This window comes from Falco cherrug, chromosome 2 (genome assembly GCF_023634085.1).
Source record: "Falco cherrug isolate bFalChe1 chromosome 2, bFalChe1.pri, whole genome shotgun sequence".
Taxonomy (NCBI): domain Eukaryota; kingdom Metazoa; phylum Chordata; class Aves; order Falconiformes; family Falconidae; genus Falco; species Falco cherrug.
In genome coordinates, this window is record NC_073698.1 from 37,701,860 (window position 1) to 37,725,481 (window position 23,622).

Below are 23,622 nucleotides of genomic sequence, written 5' to 3' on the forward strand. Positions count from 1 at the left end.
AATAAAAAGAAACAGAAAAGTGAAGGTAATACTCAACAAGAACATGTCAAAACTCACTTTACATAGGGAGCTGAGATTATATCCAAAGGTCTGTGCATTCCGAGAACCTGCATTCATATAGTTTCCCACTAACAATACTAGTTCCAGCAGCTTGCTAAAGCTTTTACTCTTCTTTATCTCTTCACAGGCAGCACTGACAGCCATGATGTCAGGTTTGATGTTGTTCACCTGTTCCTCAAACTGAAGCTTAAAAAGAATAGCACTGAGCCGTGGCCGTAGTCTCTTCACATTGCTCATCTGATTGAAAAGAAAATAGGAGATTTCCTTTAAAATTCATGGTACACTTTGGCACTGTACAAATGCATACAATCTGAAATGATTTATTGGTGACAGGCTTGAAGAAGCAATATATCCACTATAACTGATAGCAAATGAATGAATGAATGAGTGAGAGACACTTGGGTAAGCAACTGAAATCCCATCTTGTGGTTAATACAAACTGCCCCCATCCTTTCCCAATAACTAGTATGTGTAAGCAATAAAAGATAAAGTGTCATCATATATCACATCTGTCAACTCATATACCAAATCCTATAAAACTAATCCAAGTTTATGACCCAGTAGCTGCAAAGTAATAAAAGTAGTTCACAAATTTTGTATAACTCAGGATGTACCAAAACTAGGCAAATGTCATTTTCTGGTGCAAATATTTAAAAGCTGATTTCAATAAGAGCTTACTGTAAACTTGAAGGAAAATAAGTTTTGAAAAACCTCAACTATGAAACACTTAATATAGCAATATGTTAATATATACCAGTATTCATACCCCACTATAGTCCTGTACAGTAACCTTATACATTTAATTCAGTAAAGCAAAATGCACTGAGGAAAACAGTACCTTCTGTAAATCACATGCAAAAGACTTGGCTTTTTCTCTGATTTACTGGTCAGATATTTTCCACAAAAGTTTCAATCTTCCCAAACAGCTCAGGTCACTGAATTCCCACCCTAGACATACTGCAAGGGTTAAGGTCCCAAAACCAAGGATGTTGTAAGTATTTTAGATACTTAGTTGAGCAAAGGAGACTCTGGATGGTTGTAAGATAAGGGATGGGGGTAACCAGGGGGCACCCAGATAATCTCATAGTAGACAACTCAGTCTTGAGAACAGATACACAGGACAAGAGAATGGCAACAGCATTGAAGGACATGGTCTTCTGGCCCCAGAATTGAGATTGTGCAGGTCAATCAGTTGGTACAGTGAAGACTACAAGACTTCATCTGAAGACTCTGAAGACCCTGTTGACCACCCCAAAACCACCAGGGAAGATGACTGCACATGCAACCCATAGAAGATAACATACCATTTGCATTTTACTTCAGATAAGAAATCTTGAAGTAAAATAAGCAATCCTTTCCACTAACCACACTTTGGTTTTCATCACCAAGCAAAGCATGTAAACAGGATGTCTTTCAGATGAAATTAGGCTGAAAATCAACTCTGTTACTGAGCTTTAGTCCACAAACTGCCTCCAGTTTGGTCCTTAAGTAAAACACTATAAATGTAAGCACTTTGAATGTTGGCTCAGTATCAACTGTAGGCAGATATTCTGTACTCATCATACACTAAATAGCATCTAGCAGTTTGGTAAAATTCTTACTTAAGAACTGGTAAGCAAGGATAATGGGACTTGAATTTAAACAGGGCATTTCACAGTGAAATAGAAATGGAAATACCTAAAATCCACTTAAAATGAATATAGTACTCTTACAACTTAACACCTAATTGAAGAATAAATACCCACATGAATATTAAGGCACAGAACAGAGGCAAGTGTGACAAAACCATTCTTCCAGCTCCATCAGGAAGAACCAACATTAACTCCTTTTCGTGAAACAATTCACTTACTATATTTATATATGTACTACTACTACTCAGCATATTGAGAATAATATTCTTAAGTTTTGTTCTCTGTTCAGCCAGGAAAAATGTGATACTAGACTAGAAAAAACCCACAAAACTCCATTGAAATTATCCACATTTTTAGTTTTTGTCCCTACTCAGGGTGCAATAGAGATGATCAGTAACATTAAACCATGGGAACTAACAAAATAAAGTGCAAGTTGCATTGATTTTAAATGGTACTGCTGTCCCATAGGTGCGTTTATTACTCTGTGTGCAGTGCCAGTTCACACACTGAGTTGAGGTATTCCTATTCCTTTATTCTACTTTGCACAAAGAAGGGAGTTAGGTGGTAACCCACAAATGCCTAGCTCCCTGCTTGTCAAAAGTTTACACTATACATTTCAACAAGCCAAGACATCAGCATTCATTAGTTACAAGTTATATAACTCTTTCATTACTTAGTATTCAGTTTCCTATTTGTTAAGCAATTATCTCACTTCCTGTGTTAATTAGTTCACATGGTCAATTTCCACTTCTTTTTGAGTTGTGTGTAGGGGGGTAGGGATTCATGAACTGGTGGTCAATTGGTCGGTGGTCCTGATCTTCCCCTGACAGAACTACCTTTCCCCTAATTTTGCTGACCTCATTGCTTGTGATGAGCTTCCTATCAGCTCATCTGTCTTGTGGGGGTGCTTCCTTAGTGAAGTTCCTTTCCTAAACAAAAGGATTTGCTGGTGCTTGATGAAGAGTTTAGTAGGACATACAAAAAATGCTTTTAACCTGAATTAACAACTCATTTGTTCCAATTCTCTCAAAATCAAACTACTAACAATATATTAATTTTATTAATCATTTCAAATTGGTATCAAACTCAAGATATTACAGAACCAGCAGATCATGTATCATTTATTGACTCTTGGCTTCTCAGACAGGCAGATTCTTGAAACTGAAATAATCAGGTACTGTAGATTACAAAGATGTGTTACACAATCGTGAGCAAGCATATGTGTATGAAATATGCAAAAGTTTTCATCAGACTAGTTGAACTACAACAAATTAAATAGTTCTGTACATCAATATTAAGGATGGATGCAGAAATATGTAATCTAAAAAATCAGGAACAGAAGCACATGGCAGAAACGCAACAGAAATGCCACTGGGCTTATTTTATTATTGTTTTTAAACACTCTGAAATCCGTAGTTCATGTACAACACATTGTTGGCACTATTTGTTTACCTGTTTGCTAAGTCAGTAATTGAGAAGGGAGATGGAGAGTTCCTTTAGCAATATATGGTTTCCTCTATGACATGTAGTCTACAAATATATTCAAAGGGTAAAATCCATACATCACAAGAGATGCTAAGAATTTGTGTTGTGATGTTGAGAGGCTTATGTTCATGCCCTATATTTTTTTTATACTCAACATATAAGCATGTAAGTCTGTCTATGTCCTTATAGTGGAATCCTGAAAACAGACGATACAAGTAACTAAAAAGGGAAGTTGAAGTAGAAAGCTAAAGAGCGAGTGGACTACACATGTCAGAGAACACAGCCTGTGGGTAACAAATTGTTCTATTTTTCAAGTAACAGTCCACTAGAATATTCTTGCTATGTGCAAGTCCAAATGGGAATTGACAACTTCTCCAGCTATCCACTAGTAGCTCTCACAGTCCTTTATCCAACAGCAAAGAGAGGCTTTTCTCTGAAATACGGCATAAGTCAGAAGGCACCTGCAAGACTGTGCCATCTGGTAAATGTGTACTTTCACTGTCTGTTTTGTTGATGCCAAGTAAAGGAACATGTCTCAGAGGTTACACTGACGTATTTTGATCACTGAATGTGATTCATTCTTACCACAAGCTTGTAGAGAAAAAACACTTGCAAGGGTTCCAGTTCCACAGTATACCTTTCCTTAAAGGATCAACAGTGCTGAGGCTGGCTGTCAGACCACCTGAAAGTATTCCCATCCAAAAAGTAAAATAACAGTTACAGCCAAGCCAACTAAAAGAATAAAGTGGAAGGGCATCCCCTGTGGAAAATGTGTGGTTTTCATTATTGCAGCATCAGTGAACTCTACAGAGTGCTTAGTTAAAAGGGTGAATCCTTAACAATTATCTTTAGACTCAGGCACTTGAAAAGCAGAAAAAAAATAATCAAGTAAGGAAGAACTGATTCATTAACAAACCTTTTGCCAAGTTTGAAGCAAAAAGGACCCTGCTCAATCTGAAATGAGCAGTCAGCATGCCCAAATCTTAGTGAAGATCACCAGCAAAACAGAAAGACCAAAGATCATTTCAGTGTATGGGAAGTCAATCCACAATAATGGACTGCTATTTTTGTTGAGATGTTTTTATGGCGATCTGGAAGTAGTACATCTTTCTTCACCTTTGACACTCTTTTTCCCAAATAAATGATAATAAAGTCAAGAACTGCCGACTCAAAATTAAAATCACTTACAAGAAATCAGAAGGGCTTTATATTTACAGTGTGGGTATGTGTGCACACAAACAATTGAACTGATAACTCTTCAGCCTTCCTAGCACTGACAGAGGGCATGTCCTGTATTTTCTCCAGTTTCAATTATAAACACCTTGAATTTGCACCACTGACTAATGCTTGCAAATCCAAGATTTTCCTAAATCATATGCAGGACAGAAGAGAAGGGAGTGAACTGTGACACAGAGACATCACCTATCAGTCACCTCCTAGCTGCACACAGGTAGCTTTCTCTTGTTTTGTGGATGACAGCACACTGATGCACAGTGCAGAAAATCGCTGGCACTCTTTTTGATGGCATTACATTCAACAAATACAGACCAGCAAGACAGTCTGCAGATGTCAGAAATAGGGGCATTGCTTTTGAACACACTAGAAGTCACCCGTCTTAAGAAATACGTCTGAATTGCCAATGGGGGCAACACCACAGCTGTCAAAATAAGCTGAGTTTACAGCCTTCATGCTGAAATTCATCAATAGGTACATTGTACCATGAAAAGAACGAGGTGATTTTTTTTTTGTCTTATCCAAAAAATACAATTAGATTCACTGACATCTTGATCAAAATGGAACTCAGAGACAGCTTTTGTCTCTCCAAGTTGAATTTAAGATAATGATATTTTCCTAAAAAGGAATCATCCAAGAGTAAGAGGGTCAGAATTTCCCAAATTCTTCTAGTTTTAGCAGACCTAATGTAAGTCAGAGAAGCTATTTTCATTAAAAGGTGCATATGGAGCAGATGCCACTAGACTTCCCTCATGGGAAATGAAGTCAAGAGTTTAATACACATAAAAATCCTCTGTAAAACCTCTAATTCAGCCAGATAGGAAAAAAAATAAATTATATCATACGTCAAGGGCAGAAGTCATTGAGGAATTCAAAGTAGAATAATATAACATCAAACCAAACAGAGGAAAGTTTCTAAAAGTAAAACAGATCTAGCTGTATTTCAGATGCAAAAATCTGATCAGCTTAGGTCCAAAATAAATGCTTCATCTGTCTGGCTACTACCAGGAATCCAGCTCCTAATGAAAAGCAAGTCTACACTATTATTGTGAGTCTCCCAACATACAGGCCAGGAAGGTACAGAGGATGAAGGTCTGGATGGGAATGTCTGAAAACCGTGACAGCAGGATTAGCACTTTCCATCAGGTTAAACCACCATAACAACTCCAACATAAAAGTGGAATTTGATGCTGTGTAAGTATTTAAGCAATACACAGTGGTAACAGACCACAGTAGCAACTGATTATGATGTCTTTGATGTGACAGATATGACCCATTTCAAAAAAGCTCATGTTTCTAGCACATTCATATTTAGTATAGTCTGAGCCAACAAGGTGTCCAAATTAACTTCGTAAGCAGGAAGGTATGTGTCTATGATGATGACAGTACTGGTAAGGAAAAAGCATTCTACTGCAGATCTTCTGTAGTCCTGTCAATAAAGAATTCAATAATGACCATGGAATTTTTATCCCTACAGTTATTTAGTGTATTTGGAACCATAGATAATCTGTGGCAAAAACAGTCTGACATGAAGTGTCACATAAATGAATACTGTAGCAGACATGGAAGACAGCTTGCGTATCTTGGAGAAAGTTCCCCAGTTCTACAAAATCATCACAGGGAAAGTAAATCCTAAAACACCTAGGCTCCATAGGAGCTCTAAATTCTGAAGCTGGAACAGGTGAAATATCCGCATAGTAATTTCAAGCTCCAGGAATCCAAGAGGTACTGACCAGCCTCAAGATTCTTTCAGAACAGCTGCCCTCCATTAGCCAGTCACTTGGATAACTTGCTCTATTTTGGTAGCTAAATTCCAAGAAAACCTTGAAGCTGCTGAGATTCAAAATGGCAGGATTGTGTATTGATCATGGTCCTTCCTCATAACAGAAGTTTTTTTTTTCTTAAAATGTTCAAACCACAACACGTACATTAGAAGATTCCTTACATTTCTAGTGAAGCAAAAGCATCAAATCAGATTCAGGACAGACTCTTGAGACAATCAGAGGAATCTGCAAAATGAATGGCTGGAAGCAAAAGGTGGAGGACCCTTCAGACAAACAACCTTATTGATCTGAAATTGTAGAGATACTGGCAAGAACTGAAAGAGATGGCCTATGTGTGTGCTAGAAGAAACAACAGCCAAACACTTCCAGCCACCTGAATTAACATCAGACAACAGTAAGACTTTTTTTTTTTTTTTAACCTATTCTTAAGATTAGCTACCTGAAATAGTTTTTCCAAAACTGAACAGGCGTAAGAGTGTGACCTACTGGTACTGAAACTTTACAGGAACATTGCTTCATGGTTCAGCATCACAATCTTTCAGTGACACAGAGGAAGTAACATAATCCAATCCAATGGCAACTGCAAGCACTAAGCTCAGTGCAGATGATGATGGTGACTTTCAGAAGGTATTTCTGGAGCCTGGTTCTCCATCCTATCCAGGTTCAAGATTTGAAAAACACCAACATTACAGGAGTTAAGGATGTTTTCCCTCTAAACAATATAAGTAACTTGACTACAATTTGTCATAAAGATTTTTTTACTTTCACTTTCACGGATGCCATATAACAGACAGTTAATCTTTGGCAACAGTCCTGGAAAGGCTGGAATTACTGATAGAAAACACTGACAAGGCAGAGCAGCAGATACACATGACTTTTAGAAGACAACAGAAGAAGGTAAGGTTTACAGACAGAAATTAACACGATCAAAATATCACACATCACAGATACTCCTCACCGCTTCAGGATTTCAAACAAACTGAAATGTCCCCAGGTATGGCTGTGCCAAGCATAAAGTATTGGGAAAGGCAGAGTACCCCCTATGCAGATACACCAGTAGTATGATATTTTCCAGGCAACAGTGAAGATCATTAATACATTCTCAGTTATCCTCAATGAGGACATACAGGTGAAACCATCAGCTGAATATGGTATTGATCATTTTAAGTGTCTGCTGAATTATTTAAGACAAACCAGCCTTCAACAGGCCTCACTCTAATCTTCAGTTTACTCTAGTGAAATCTTTTCCTTTGGTACGAACTCATTAAAAACACATCCATCAACGAACAAGCTGTGAAGCCACATGAGTATTGCTTGCCGAATTCTATTTGGGTTAGCTATCAGTGTATTTCACAAGGTCTGGGCATTAATTATTTCTGAAACAATATTTCAAAATTCCCTCATTTTTATCTTTGAGTAAATAAAAGTGATCAAGGAAAAATCTGTTTCTTTTTTTCCCCATTCCCACACAATATGGGAAAGTATTTCCAAACATCTCAAGATTTAAAAGAAGAAATGAAGCAGAAACTATCACACACGGCTCTTGAGACACTCTTCTCAGGTGTGAGACTGTACAGGTGCCTTACCCAAGGTCAAATGTCCACCAATAGCACCCTGACAAGTATTAGCAACTTTTCACATCAGAAGTGTTTACAAGAACACCAAAACTATTATTTTTTAAATGGAATTACATTTATGGATTTAAATCCATATTAATAGATTAAGTATGTCCAGGATTATTATACACCGCTAAAGATTACAGACACTGCTAAGCCTACATGTTTACTACTGGATTCAGCTCCCTCCATGCAGCATAACCAAACCAAAACTACTTTTGGGAACAGTTCCTGGTGCAACAGGCAATTATCATAGGTTGGCATGGATAGGCCTGAAACCTTAACGTCGTTGTGTGGGCAAGAGAGTGGAGAGACGTGTGGAGAGAGGTGGATGTGTGCTGCTGGGGAGTTAATGGGGAACTGTAGTTATAGACCATACTTAGCTGGAGCACCAATAAAGCCTAACCTATCATAACAGCATCCAACTCTCTAAAGAATCAATTATATTTTCAGTATTCTGACACTCATCTATATATACTGCATCCCAAAATAACTTAGGGAAGGTGAGGGCAAAGAGCTGGAGCCACAGGATATGGGACCAAACATGACCATGCACCTCTGTGCCTCCAAAATAGCCCTGAGATGTCAGGTCCAAGAGGTGCTGAGATGCCTGCTAGATACCAGTTCTGAACAGCTGGAACATGCTTGTACCTAGCTTCCCTATAATGTGCTTGCTGATCCATCTTCCCCATGATGAAAAGGGGACGATGTGCTTTGTAACCATTATAACTTGTCTTAATAAGCCTATCTGCCTCTGCCTTATTCTTGAGTCCTCAACTATATGATTGGATGCACAGTTCATGAGATCTCTTGCTATGTCCAAAACCATGGCCAGAAATTGTTTAGGAAAGTGCAATTCTGCACAGGCCAATAGCATACCAAAAGCCCTTTTTGCTCTGGCTACATCATTAGGTTGATGTGATTCCTTCCTGCTGTATCGTTCTTTAACAGAAACAGTAAGGTTAGTACAAATAGAAACATACGCATGTACGCAGCAGAAAACACAGCAGCACAAGGGTCAATAGAATGAGCTGTATTTCTTCATAGGACACCATTCCCAGCAAATTGCAGTGGCAAGTTGAATATGAGCCAACAGTGTGCCCTGGCAGCCAAAAGGGCTAACTGTGTCCTGCAGCACATCAAGCACAGCATAGCTCGCTGGTTGAGGGAGCTGGCTGTCCCGCTCTGCACTATGATGGTGCAGCCCCACCTTAAGTACTGTGTGCAGTTTTGGGCACCTCAATGTAAGAAGTACATCAAACTTCTCAGAGTGTGTCCAGAGGAGACACTAAGATGGTGAAAGGTCTTGTTGGCAAGACTCCTGAGGAGTGGATGAGATCACTTGGTTTCTTAGCTTGGAGAAGGCTGAGGAGTGACCTTATTGCAGTTGACAACTTCCTCAAGGAGGGTAGCTATAGAACACAAGGAAATGGAATGAAGCTGCACCAAGGGAGTTCAAACTGGACATTAGGAAAAGATTCTTCACTGAGAGGGTGGTTGGTCACTGGAACATGTTCCTCAGGGAAGTGGACATGGTACCATGTCTGTCAGAGTTCAAAGAGCATCCGGGCAATGCTCTTAGTCATATAATCCAGTGTCAGGTAGTCTTGTGAGGAACAGGGAGTTTGACTTGTTGAACCCTATGGGTCCCTTCTAACTCAAGATACCCTATGATTATTCATTTACTTATTAGCCCACCAGCAAACTGTAAGTATGTATTTCAAACATAGATTCCAAACAAGGGAAAGAGAACACTAGGTGGCAACCTGGCCAAGGTTTACAAGAAGCTGAAGATGGGAGATTCTGAGAAAAGACAACCTCATAGCAACTGATGACTTCTGATCATTTGTAAGATCTGTCCAAAAAAGCATGCTGTCACCAATCAAGAACAACGACAGAGACATAATAAGTTGTTCAGAGTCACTTGTCCTCTGTGATCCTGGCCAGAATGCTTGGACATGCATATGGTGGTGCTCTGAAGAATGTGGGTATGATATCACAAGTTAATTAAATCTATAAGGTACCAAGCAGGTAAAAATCAATTTATATCAAGATTTTGTACATAAAAAAACCCTTTTCCTTCTCCATAAAATCTCAAAGAGATTTTTTTCTATGGCTCATTTTCCCATGCAAACCTGAAACTTCAAAGCTTTAGTTACTGTAAACTTCTCTCTTGCATTTATCCTTCAACTTAGAAGAAAGTTCAGAAAGTTTATTTCAAACAAGCAAGCAATAAGATGTCCTTATCAGTTGCTTCATGACGCTTACAATTTTAGTATCTCAGAAAAAATCCCCAGGCTCAGATCTAATTAATACAGATGAACAGTAAGATAATCTTTAGCGCTTGAATTCAAAAAGCACTGAACAAATGTTGAATCACATATGTATTATAGCTTTATTAAAAATAATTATAATGAACTCTTTAGTAGTCTCTCAAATAAATATATATTATTTCTTTTCTCACACTATATATCTTTAAAGGTCCTAACCTTGCTTGCTTGAAATTAATACCAATGTAATATAGGATCACATTTTTTATTATGATTTGAGCAAGTGATTGCCGTTCTCTTTGTTCTTATTTTCAAAAAGTCCTACACAACTGTTAACAATAACTCAGAAGAGCATTTAACTTAGACTTCCTATTTACACAATAATCTGTTGTCAAAAAAGGTTTGTAAGAGTTCTTTTGGAAAAGCTACTCTACAAGTCATGTTTACCAATAAATCTCCTACATATCCGTATTTTTCTTCTATTTTGTCATCCGCAAGTTATTTTCCTGTGAAGATGAACTGTACCTCCATGGTCTAAATCCCTTTATTTTACCTGCTTTTTACTCTTGAGATCACCCATGGTGGTGTTTTCCTTTTAATTTTCTCTCAAGAGAATATCTAAATGAGCATTATTTTTTTCTGAAGTTACCAGCACCTTCACTTGGCAGTCAGATGGGAGCTTCAGAAGGCCTAAGCAAGAGAGAAGAAAAGCTGAGCTGTCCCCAGGTGTGTCAACAGTGGACTCAAGACAGAGCACCGCCCATGCCTGGACTCCAAAGGAAAAAACATACCCTAATGGAGTAGAACTGAAGGAACGTTAGATGGTTTAGCTCACATAGCCAGAGAAAGGCCCTGTTGCTCCTGGAAAGCCACACAATACCTGACAGCTGTACTAAAACGGGGAAAAAACAAACATTATCTAAGCAACCAGCCTCACAGCTAAAACAGCTATGCATGCATATTGGTTTCTGTCTCAGCTGTAACTGGACACACGATGCATGGTCATCAATGTTGAAGACAGACATAATCTTATGCTACCCAGACAAAACCATTAAAGTCAAAAGGAAGCTGAAACTCTAGATGATCAAGCAACAGCTAGAACAGCACACAATATAATTGTGTGCAAGTAAATAAGAGAAATCCTTCAACTTCTGGCAGGGAATTGTCCAGTATTTCTTGGAACTATGAGCAAAAACAGAAACAGTGAAGCTGTCAGGGCTTCAGTAAAAGGACACAGCAACAGGACTAATAAATACATTCAAGGCTAGTAGGCCTCCGTCTTTGGAAGAAGCAATTGAGAATTCCAGACACAGACAGGACCACTCCTTTGTACAATGCACTTCTGAAGGAGCCCAGCCTTTAAGAATTCCACACAATTAAGGTAAGGAACTTTTACCAGCTAGAGAGTAAAGGTGAGAAGAAAATTGAAATACAAAAAATGATGAAGATAGAAGGACAAAAACCAGCAAAGAGCTCATAATCAACACTGGAATACAAGAAAACGATAAACTATAATTGCTGTAACAGGGATAAAGATAAGTAAGAATATAGCTACACTTATATTTGGATAAGAGTCATGGGATATATTGATACAGCAGAGTGAATGTCTAAATGACAGGTGAGATGTATTCTAAAGAGTATGCAACGGACCAAGTTTTGAAGTAAAATCAGAGAAAAAGAAGTTACTGCAAGCATGAATGGAGATAAGAGTACATGGAAAAGTGTTTCTACCTGTCAAAAAAACTGAGTTAAAGATAAGTATTTTGCAAAGACAGACAAACTAAATGCCAAACTGTTTGCATTAGAGAAAAAAAAAGATTTAAAAATTGTAAATCGAGCTGACAACAAAATCTGGGATCATCAGAAAGTAAGAGAAAAGAAACTGTTACATGAATCAATGGACATAAGAGTTAAATATTAGGTGTTTCAGACACAAATACTGCAGATGGTTGAAGCATGAGACTTGTCCTACAGAAAATTTCCTCCTCAATTTTTGTCATACAAACAAAGGAATTACCTTATGCTGCTCTAATAGGGCAGGAAATTCTTTATACGAATGCCCAATCTTCTTTTACAAACCTTTTGCAAAAAAAAAAGATACGTAGCATAGTTCAGCACAAAAAGTGCAGTTAAATAAATACTAGTTTTGTAGCTAACATACAGTTGCCCAGGCCTGATTTAGAAACGTCAAACAAAAAATGCGAGGTTAAAAAAAGGCTTTATTTGTAACAATGATTTCCAGAGTCCAGTCATTTACTTCAGAAATCTCATTTGTTATTTAGCAAAAATACCTTCTTAAACTGGGATAAATCATGATTTTGTTATTACTTCTCATTTTACTTCTAAAAAAAATCTAAACTGTTGGCTTGGCATCCCAACATTTATTTCTAATGTATTATTTCTGTGATTAAAATTCTTCTTTCACTAGAATACTCAAAAAACTTAGAAGATACATGATGTGAGTTTAATTACCACATTCTTACAATATTCAAAAGCTTGCTAGTGGTTTCCAGTTCACTCCTGGACTATGAATACAAAGAAAAGGAAGAATCACAGACAAATTCAAAAAGGAATGCAATGGTTCTCCAGTGTTTTGTCATCTTGTTTGTGTAGTAGAAAGACACTTAATCAGTATACCTCAAGAACTCAGCTATTTCTTTGCCCAGTAAATTTTAGCAAAATAGTTCAGTGTTTCAGTACCTTTATCATCTCTTATGCAAAAGACTCGAAGAAATAGGCTATATTGTATACCCCAGGTATAATGAAAACTTCTAGGGCTGGGTAAGACTACATAAGAACAAAAGACTTTGGAGAAAGATGTCTGAAATGCAAAGCATCATTGTTGATGGCAAATACATTGGGTTTTGTTTCAGACGAAAGCCAATTATATACCTGTACTCAGAAGCAAGGCTTGAACAGTGGTATGGCAATAGCTCGTCAACGAAAATCCATTAAACAGAAAACTACATTTAAAGTATCAGTCACAATTAATAAATCTAACTAGTAACTATTACATCAACTTCACTGAAAACAAATGAGATTCAAGGAGTAGATAATTTAGTAATGTCAATATTGTTTATTTGATACAATGACAGAGGCTACAATCCAAAATTAAAAAATAATATTCTGTAAACCAATAGGTTTTTTCTCAGTAGAAAAAAAAAAATACCTGCAAAACAAATCAACACTGTTCTATGCTTTAAATCCTCAAGTGACATAATACTTATACTGCCAATTGGAGAAAGCACAAGGACAAAAAAAAAATTAAAACCACCAAAAAATCCAATCTTCAAACAACAGTCACCTACCAGGATAACCACTTAGCCGAAAGCCCATTCATCTCGGATGGGTCTGACATTGCAAGCAGGCTGTCATATGACTACTCATTTCTAAACACAAAGATAATCTTCCCCAATAATAAATTTTATAGAATATATCACCCAGTATCAGTCATAATCAATGAAACCTCCAAGAAAATATGGTTAGATTCCTTTAGGAGGAAGTTTTTAGCACTAAGTAAAACCAAGTACAAAACCAGACGTACAGTAAAACAAAATGCAATTGTATATTTAAATTTGAACAAGTACAAGCATACTTCATCTAGAATCTGAGCAACAACACACCACATTCAAAACAACATCAACTTAAGATAACACTATGAAGCTAAGTTAAAGTGCTTAGTAAGATGAACAGATTTAAATAGCTTTCATAAAATAGCTCCTGGATGTGTGCAAGCATAAAAAAAAAAAACCAGTAACATCAAACACCAAACTCCACAGTAACAGGTGATAATATCTGTGTTCTGAGACAACAGCCTGGACTAAGTTAAAGAAAAAATGTCCAGGAAAATAAAGTAGCTTATCTGAAGAAAACCTAAAGTCTGGAAGAGAAGATAAGGTTAATAAAGGATTTATTTTATACTTACTGCTGAATGAACAGAAAACATGAAAGTGCAAAATAATGTAAAAAGAAGAGAATAATTGCAGAAATCACAGAAGGAACCTATAGAGTCACTACAAAATAAAATTAAAAAAAATAATAATAAAAAAAGCACCACCACAAGCCACACTCATGAAGGAAACCTGAACTGTTTAGAGTCATGACCTCAATGTCTTTAGGCCAACAATAAAAGTTTATTAACTTTAGTTGAAGTAAAACATACAATACTGTAACAGTCTCAGGATGCCAGTATCTCGGTACATGTCTAGCTGTTTCTTCCTGAGTACCAAATCTTGAATTTGAATTCTAAGCCAGAAAGATAAAGGAAGGTTTCCACTACAAAATTTTTCATTATCACACAAGGACTAATAAACCATTTATTCACTACTTAGACTCTTCCTTGGGAGACAAATAGTTTAGTCATTCCGTTAATCACAATTTTAGGGGAACGTTAATCATAGGATCTCTGAATGCTCTGAAATACTTTAACAACACAACACTACTCACCTAAAAGATAAGCTTGAAAGTCTTGTATTGTGTGTTTAAGTTTGATTCTCCTAATTTGAAAAGCATAGCAAAAAATGAAGCATAAACCAGTATTTTTAAGCAAAAAAACAACCAAAACTAAAACCAGCTGTACTGAGAAGATTCCTATCTGAGCCAATAGGAGTTCTCAAAGAAATGAGTTCTCAGCCTGCTCCCCAGCCAGAATAAAACCAAATATAGAAGAGCTTGAACAAGACTGAAGAACTTTGATGAAAAGCAAATGCATACAATATTCAAAAAGTAAAAAAGACCAACTTTTTCAAAACTCCCCCCAAGAGAAATGGAGAATGTTTCCTGTTAAAAAGTGATTGTAGCTTGTTCTCTGAAGTCATCTCTACTAGAAGCATACAAGGAGTGACAATAAAAGAATTGCACCTAATGACAGGATTTGGGGTTTTTTTGTGTATTTTTGGTTGGGGTGTGTGTGTGGGGAGGGGTGGGGGTGGTTTGTTTGTTTTTTGTATGGTTTGTTTGGGGTTTTTTAAATGCTTTGCATGGAAAACTAGGGAAAACACACACCTGCACTGTTCAGTGGGAACCTGGTTGTTCCTTCAGGGAAGAAACTCCACCAACTCTTGAGATACAAGAACTCATTATTTAATGCAATGTTTTACTGAGTTATCACACTGCCTAAATTTTTAAGAAAAAATTATCAAATCAGTTGGGCCATGTCCAGAAAACTTGACCTATAGTGCTACTGGTCTAACTCTTCTCATCACACTGACAGTCCCATCTAACTGAATAAGTTTGTCTGAAAGAAATAACTAACAGTTAAAAATGTCTACCAATAATGTTGCATCTTGTCAGTCAATACAAGTCAATCAATGTCTTACACTAGATAATTTTACATTTATTTAAATACTACCAAATTTCAAAACACACAGCAAATGGACAGCGGACTAAAATTGATTACTTAAGATGTAAGAAAATCTTGAATTAACTTGCAGGGGTGCTTTAAAATATAACCTCATTTACAAAGTAACCCATAGGTAGTGCTGAAATGGGAATAATTAAAGGAGTAATGTGACTGAACTGAGTATCACAAATGTGTGTAACTATGTTCAGAAATTTTATTACTCATAACAACACATGTAGCAGAAAAGAGTTAGACCACAGAATGTTGGCTGGTTATTAAGCAAACCTCTTTTTGCTTGCCAACTAAAGTACCTTTTTAGACAAAACTGATCAGGATAGCCAATTCTATAGTTGTAAAATAGTAAGAATACTGTTCGCATAGACAATAATATGGTATTAAAAATACTGCTAATAAATGCTCAAATACTACAGGAGTCTTTCTGAAAGAATTAAAACTAGAGATTATTCTTTAAAATTAAAAATAACACCTGTTACAATGGTTTAATGACAGCAAAAATTAAACATTTTTTTTCCCCATAAGGCAAGTTTCTTTCCAAAAGACATCTCATATTTAGTATTAGGGCTCCTATCAATTGGAAAATTGACACACTAAATTACAAATTTATTACTGTTGTTAGTATGCCAAATTGTATTAAGTCTGGCATTGTTAAAGAGCAAAAACCAGATTTGTCAGCTGAGTGAAGTTCAAATACAAAATAAAAGTAGTAAAGCAAGCTTTAGCTTATGTGGAATACATTTTTAAATACCTCTTTTTGAATCAATGTTTTTTCTTGATAATAAAGTAGAAAATATGCTTGCTACTTAACTCTGTATTTTACAAATTCAATTAAAATGCATAACCCTGCATGTAATTGTCCTGTATAAGTATTTTCCCAATGAAACAGTTACATACATATTACTGTTAGAAGAATTTGGCATGGTCAGATAGGTGTCTACTCCTCAGCCAGTCCAGTTTATGGTCAAATTTACTCATGTGAATCCATCTTTACTGGCATTTTGCGGCAATTTGTTGGACTCAAATGAAGCTGCTGAGTTTAGACATGTTTATCTCTGTCGTCCTGGCAGACAGAGTTTGAAACAAGGTTATCAGGGACAAGCATTGTATTTAGCCTACTTTATTCAGAACAGCGCACTTGAAGTTTTCTCAGTAAGACTGATACATACAAATCTCTCTACATCAGCAATCTACTCTTTCAGTTATCTAATATTAAATTTTCTGGAAAACCATGAACTTTTAATATTAGTGCAGCATTTATAAAGCAAAATTCCAGAACAGACACTTTTTTTTTTTTTTTTTTTTAAAAAAAAAACCTAATGCTTGTTTTTTACATAAAACTTAAATATAAAACCCCAAAATATTTACATGGAGGGTCCAGTTCTGACAAGCACAGAAAGACTTGCCATCTGTGGCACCAAATACCACAGGAAACAAAAACAGAAAATAGAACTCGACAAAGTCTTTGTAAAATATTTCATTACTATCTTTCTCCTCTTATCCCGTGTTATCTATTTCACAGCATTATCTAAATGTCTGAGTCAGCCAGATTTATATTAAAAGACTATGGTAGAGGCAGAAATGGAAGAGATTGCTTTATTTGCTTTTTTATACTCACTCTTCCTAACGGATCTTTATCCCCCCTTCCTTTTGTCCTTCATCAACTCTTCTCCAAACATTTTAACTTCTAGATCAAATGAGCCAGGAACTCTACCAACAGCTTTTATTCATTACACAAGGAAATTTCATTCCTAAGGCACCACCAATCTCATATACTGATTGAGATATGGGCCTATGAAGAAATATATTCTTAGGAAATGTATGTATTACAATGTATTAATTACATTTTGAACATGCAAGACTCCAGACTAAACCTAGTATGCCTGATTACTAATTTCATCAGACTTTTTAATGGCATTTAAGATGAAGACTTACTTTGAGAACAAGGAAGGAGTTTGTAGAAACTAACATAGCTGTTTCACCCTACAGGTTTTGAAGAAATTTGTGGAGGGAAGATGAAAGTGAGACTATCTCTTCTATCAGATAAGAGGCGTTCTATACCATAGATGTGGCTATATTTTCCAAGCATTCCCAGTTAATGTCTGCTGTACATCAGCTGCAGTAGTAGTTCATGTTCAAGAATGAGAAATAATATGCAAGTGAGAAAACAAAAACATTCAAAGCCCAGAACCATGGAAAATCTCAAGAGAATTGGACAAGTCAGAAGGTACAATTTAAGTTAATGTAAATTATCTTTTTAAATTATTACAGTGATTCTTTTGGAGTTTAGATTTTTGTTGTTGTGGTGGTGGTTTCTGGTTCTGCTTCTTTATTAACAGACATTAATATATTGATGCATCTTAACTTTATGTTGATTAGCACAACTGAGTAAATAAACGTAGGAACTCTCACTTATGAAATTACAGATTTAAACCAAAATTTCCACCTGGAGAACAGTTTCCAACATAATAATCATTATCACAGCCTCTTACCAATTCTTACTACCAAAAAGTTAAATACAGTTGGACATGGTAGATTGAACTGCTAACCTGTTTCTCTCTTTCTAAAGCTCTGCAATATAAACTACACTGGAAATAAACCTAAAACTTGCCAGTGTGAAACCTACCTTTGTGAAATTACTTCTATTTGCTGAATTGAGGAAACACATACATCAAAACAAGTGAAAAGGTAATAATTTCTCTCATTTTAGACATTTGTTGTTCTTTGCAAGCAACAGAAGTTCTGAAAGCATTAGTTTCACATCTTATAAAACAACAAATATTCTGATTAGATTTTTTTTGTTGACGGAGAATACTTCTAAGGATTTTATTCAATAACCTTTTCAGAGTGGTGATAATTTAATCATATAAAGTAAGGTTAAGATCAGGATGAACTATAAATAGATCCCTTGAATATGTGATATAATCTCAACAAGAAATTAAAACAAAAATATTTCATTACCTTTTGTAACTAAGACATTTGGACCAAGAGAAATTGATAATTTGGCTTTAATCAGAAAACTATATATGAAAACTTTGGAAAATAAATAAAAGTGTTAAAAACCGTGGTGGTGTTCCTAATTTTTTTCTGGCTTCCAAACTGTAGCTAGAAGACTCCCAAAAACATAGAAATCAACATTACATTATATATACAATATCTGTCATTCTTGTTAAGATGGATGGTAAATGAACAGGGTCAACATCTTTCAGCAAAAGCATCACTTCAGAACTAGCCTTGGTTTACAAGTACCTATATTCAAAGACAACTGCCTATGTCACATCTGTAACCAGCACCAATTCAATGCATTGGTGTTTCAAAACGAGACCAACCTTCTGCAGGGGGATCTGGACAGGCTGCATTGATGGGCCGAGGCCAGCTGTATGAGGTTCAGCATAGAGAAGTGCCAGGTCCTGCACGTGGGTCACAACAACCCCATGCAATGCTACAGGCTTGGGGTGGAGTGGTTGGAAAGCTGCCTGGCAGAAGAAAAGGACCAGGGGGTCTTGGTTGACAGCTGGCTGAACATTAGCCAGCAGTGCACTGAGGTGACCAAACAGCAACCTGGCTTGTATCTGAAACAGCATGGCCAGCAGGACAAGGGAAGCAATTGTGCCTCTGGACTCGCCACTGGTGAGGCCGCACCACGAATACTGTGCTCAGCTTTGAGCCCCTCACTTCAAGAGGGATGCAGAGGTGCTGGAGCATGTCCAGAGAAGGGCAGTGAAGGATCTAGCACACAAGTCTTATGAAGAGCAGCTGAGGGAACTGGGGTTGTTTAGCCTGGACAACAAGAGACTCAGGGGTGACCTTAGTGCTCTCTAAAACTACCTAAAAGGAAGTTGTAAGTAGATGGGGTCTCTTCTCACATATAACAAGTGATAGGACAAGAGTAAATGGCCTCAAGTTGCACCAGGGGAGGTTTAGATTGGATATTAGGAAAAACTTCTTCACTGAAAGGGTGATCAAGCATTGGAACAGGCAATCCGGGAAGGTGATGGAATCACCGTTCCTGGATGTATTTTAAAAAAACACCTACCTGCGGTGCTTAGCGACATGGTTTAGTGACAGACTTAGCAGTCCTGGGTTAATGGTTGGACTTGATCTCAAAGGTCATTTCCAACCCAAATGATTCTACGATTCTTAAGTTGATTCATAATAGTGATTGCTGCTCTTATATCCCATACATGCACTCCAGCTTTTCCAGTAGTTAAGTACAGCTATTTGATACCCACACAGGTAATTACCAACAGCAAGTGCCTACTGTTACAAAGACACAATACTCCCTCTCCTGAAGCCCACAGATAACTAAAAGATTTATTCTCTCCCAGGTAAATCCTCCAAGATGAAGCTAAGAATGACCATCTTAGCTTGAAATGCTAGGAGCGGATGAGAAAGAAATCAAAGACTTTATATAGATATATGCACTCAAGAAATAGCCTTCTTCTGTGTTTGGATTAAATAATTAAAAATTATTAATTATGAGCTATATAGAAATCATTTCCAAACTGTATTTCCACAAAAAGCGTCAACTGCCAACACTGAACTAGCAGCATTTTCTTTTCTCTCTTCCAGTCTTCCTTTGTTAATTCAACCTGGGAGATATTATAAATGCATTTTCCTTCTGGGAATGGAAAAAAAGATTACAAGTACCTTTGACAAAACGTACTATAAAAACATAGGAGGAATGAGACAGAATATGTTAACATGATGATAACTACAGTATTTTCTTCTAATATACATGGAGAATAGAAAGAAAAACATTAGTGTAGTAAACATCACTGAAAAGTTAAGACTTATTAATGCAAACAAAAGTAAAGCCAAACTATTTTAGTTGTGGAAATTCAAAAATAGCTCTGTGTCTCCCAGTGAAACTTTGCCACAGAAAATACTACTGATTTTTTTATTTTTTTTTCTTACAAAAACCTAAATTACTTCTTTGGAGAAAGAGAATCCCAAATAATTCCAACAATCATATTCCAACAATCAGGCTTTCCACATCCATGGATATGTCAACTAAAAGTCAACTAAAAGGCAGCACTTGTACTCTTCTGCCAGTCTGGAACCTCCTCACATCTTTGAAGGAGCAGCTGGTATTGTTTCTTTAATATTATATCACAACTGTATTTCAGGAATGGACAATAAAAAAGTGATAACAAAACAGAACTCACCACAACTCCAAACTGCTCCGGCTCAGACAAATTATTATACTCGCTCTTGAACTTGGACAATGCATTCAATTGTTCATGTCCAGGAAGATGTTTTATCAAATTCTATTAAGAAAAATAAAATAGATTAAAAAAAGCTCAGATTCTATGTTGCTTGTATTATTGTAGCCAAATGGTATTACATATACATCATTACCATATACTCCGAAGACAACACTCCTCCCTGAAGACAGAATGTAAATGGGCAACACACAAATTAACATAACTGAGAGCGTAAAAAGTGAGTCCATACTGCTAGCAAGCATATTTTGCTGATTCCACAAACATTTCTGTAGTCTTCTTTTAAACATTATTTTTAAAGAAGGAATATGCTTGATAGGAACTATGCAAACAGAACACCAAGAAGCAAACAGAACAAGTATTTCAAGTGTAACATATCCATCTATAGGATGGCAAGAATTATTAGTGCTAGACAAAAAGTATTTTGAAAACTGATAATTTATTTTCTAGTATTTCAAAACAACAGCTTTAACCCATTACACACTACTTAGCCTGAAAACTTGCCAGAAGTAGGAATTCAGAGGTGGGACTCAGCTTCAGCTGAATTCAGGAGTCCAGGGGGAGCCTGAACATTTACACAAGTGAATGTCTTGTGAACATAGGTAAGGGAATCTAAACATGCTACTTCCATCTGATCAGCTGAAGAATCCTCAGACTCCCTGGAGGTTCCTGAACACTTCAACACCTATGTTTATGTATAGACACTTAAATTTAGGCCCCTAATTCCCACTGTAATTACAATCAGCTAGGTTGCCTAAAAATGGCTATTCTGAGGTTCTAGAAGTAGAGAGCTTCTCAAATATTTAATTATGGTATATAATTTGAGTCAGTAGCTCAGTTCTGTCCCTTCCCAAGACAACTACTATAACTACTAGATAATAGTTGGGGTCCCCCTAGCCTGCTTTCTTTCTCAGATTATGACTTGTGTTCCTGGTTACTCAGTAGCTAAGCCTCCATCATAGTAAAGGGAACGAGAGAGTGTGTTCTTTCTTAAAACACTCCCTGGTCTACTGGGAAGATCACTTTTCTCAACTGAAATAGAGATTCAATACTTCTGTCAATGAGTAAGATCTAGCAAACACAGCTATCTCACCACCTAGTACAATATTTCAAGAAATTATCAGAAAGATTAACTCCATCACTTCCCCATTACTTGATGGAAATGGCAGAGATCGACAATTAAGGCAAAATCTGTTTTATTATTCTTCAAATAAATAGCTTTAGTGATATACAATCCACAAAAAAGAATTTACTTATGGTAGCAAACAGGATCTCCATCTGAAAGTCTTAAAAAAACCTTGATTTTAACCACAAAAGTTCCTAATTTCCTCTTCTACAGGAAATTCAGCCAGTTAGGACATACTGATTTTCCCTCCAGGGCCAGAGAGATGAAAAGTCATAGCCACACTTTGCTTAACATACTTCCCTAACTTAAGAAGAAAGAGTTGAACTCCAACTAGTACCCCAAAAATATCCTTAAACTGGTGGTCAACCCAGTGGCTATACTATCTTCAGAAGCTGTATTAGCTAATTCAAAGCTAACTCCATGTGTTTATTGAAGTTGCAATAGCACCCTTGGATTGCAGTATAGATATTCCTCTTGTTACAGAGTTAAAATACTAGAGTTGTAACTAAAGAACAGATGTATCCAAAGTGTTAAAGTTTTTAAAAGCAGCTTGAATGTTTTGTTTTAATACTACTACTTTTAATTTTTTATAACTCAAGTCTTTTAGCTGTTTTAACAATTGTCATTTTATGATAGTTTAGCATTTATCAAACCTTTTCTTTCTAGAGGATAAAAAGACCTAGACAATCCTTTATCACTGTTTTGTTTTAGTGCAAAACTAGCTACTATTTTAAGAACTGAAACCCTACTTTGATTCTCAGGACTATGACAAGTCATTTGTTTTACAGTATTTTGTCATATGCAAAGGATCAAGTAGTTTATCACAAAAGTTACGTCAGGCAATAAGAAAAGATAGACTTATGAGCAAAAGTCTAAATAAACCAAAAAAAGAGTAAGTTATAGCTAAAGAGTAGACTGCTTCAATACAGTGTCTGTGCTCTGATAAGGATTTTGGTAGGGAAATAGGAGAACTATTAAAAATGTGCGAACGATGATGCTTAAAAAAAAATAAACATAAATTTTATGGAGCTTCATTTGGACATGGCCAGACTGACTTTCAACATGAAAGATTTATTACAGTAGTCATATATATCCTTAACTTAATTACATTTGGAAAATATTTTTGTAAAAAAGATTACATTTGTTAATTATGAATGAAGATGTCCAGCACTAAATCAGTAACATTGAGCAAAAATGAAAGGGTACAAAGCATAAAAAGATATATTTTAAATTAGAAATTTATAACCCACTTATTTATCATCTTGATATACAACATCCATATAACCACCTCTATAATATACTACATTTCCTTAAACTTTACTGAGATTAAAATGTTGTTTGATGGTAAAATAATTTTCACATACAGAAAAACTGCCCACAAAACTTTCAAAAAAGAGAAATAGTCAAGTGCTGTATGAATGTTTTCAATATTGAGTGTCAGGAAAAAAAACAAACCAAAAAACACAAACAAACAAATTAAGAAGCCGCTGATATCAAAGCCAGCTTTATGGTGTTCAGATAAAGTTTTTGAACTACTAGAGATGAAACATATTTTGAATATCAGAGATCAAGTATGAGAAAGAATTTTGACTAAGAAACATTCCAGTAATTAGTCAATGATCATCTGGATTATATGACTTTTGGAGTTTTTACATCTTTCAGAACTAGATTTAATTTCTAACGGGGCAGGGGCAGGAAGAGAGGGAAAAGCAGGGAGTGAGGGAGATGGAGGAGAGGCAGAGAATATATTTTATTTCTTAAGCATAAAAAGAGTAGGATTAAGAATAATTTTCTAACTTCAGAAACTGTGACATTAAGACACACTGAGCAATATTT

The 23,622-nt window shown here is 36.2% G+C and overlaps 1 protein-coding gene across 1 annotated transcript in view; it reads right to left on the reverse strand.

Annotated features, from left to right (window-relative positions):
* Positions 1-23,622, reverse strand: part of DIAPH3 (diaphanous related formin 3) — a 245,986-nt gene that overhangs the window by 109,653 nt on the left and 112,711 nt on the right. The window contains exons 21-22 of the mRNA XM_055702362.1: positions 20,604-20,705; positions 58-297 (exon numbers count right to left, since the gene is read on the reverse strand). Of these exons, the coding sequence (XP_055558337.1) occupies positions 58-297; positions 20,604-20,705 (342 nt within the window). The remainder of the gene's footprint in view (positions 1-57; positions 298-20,603; positions 20,706-23,622) is intronic.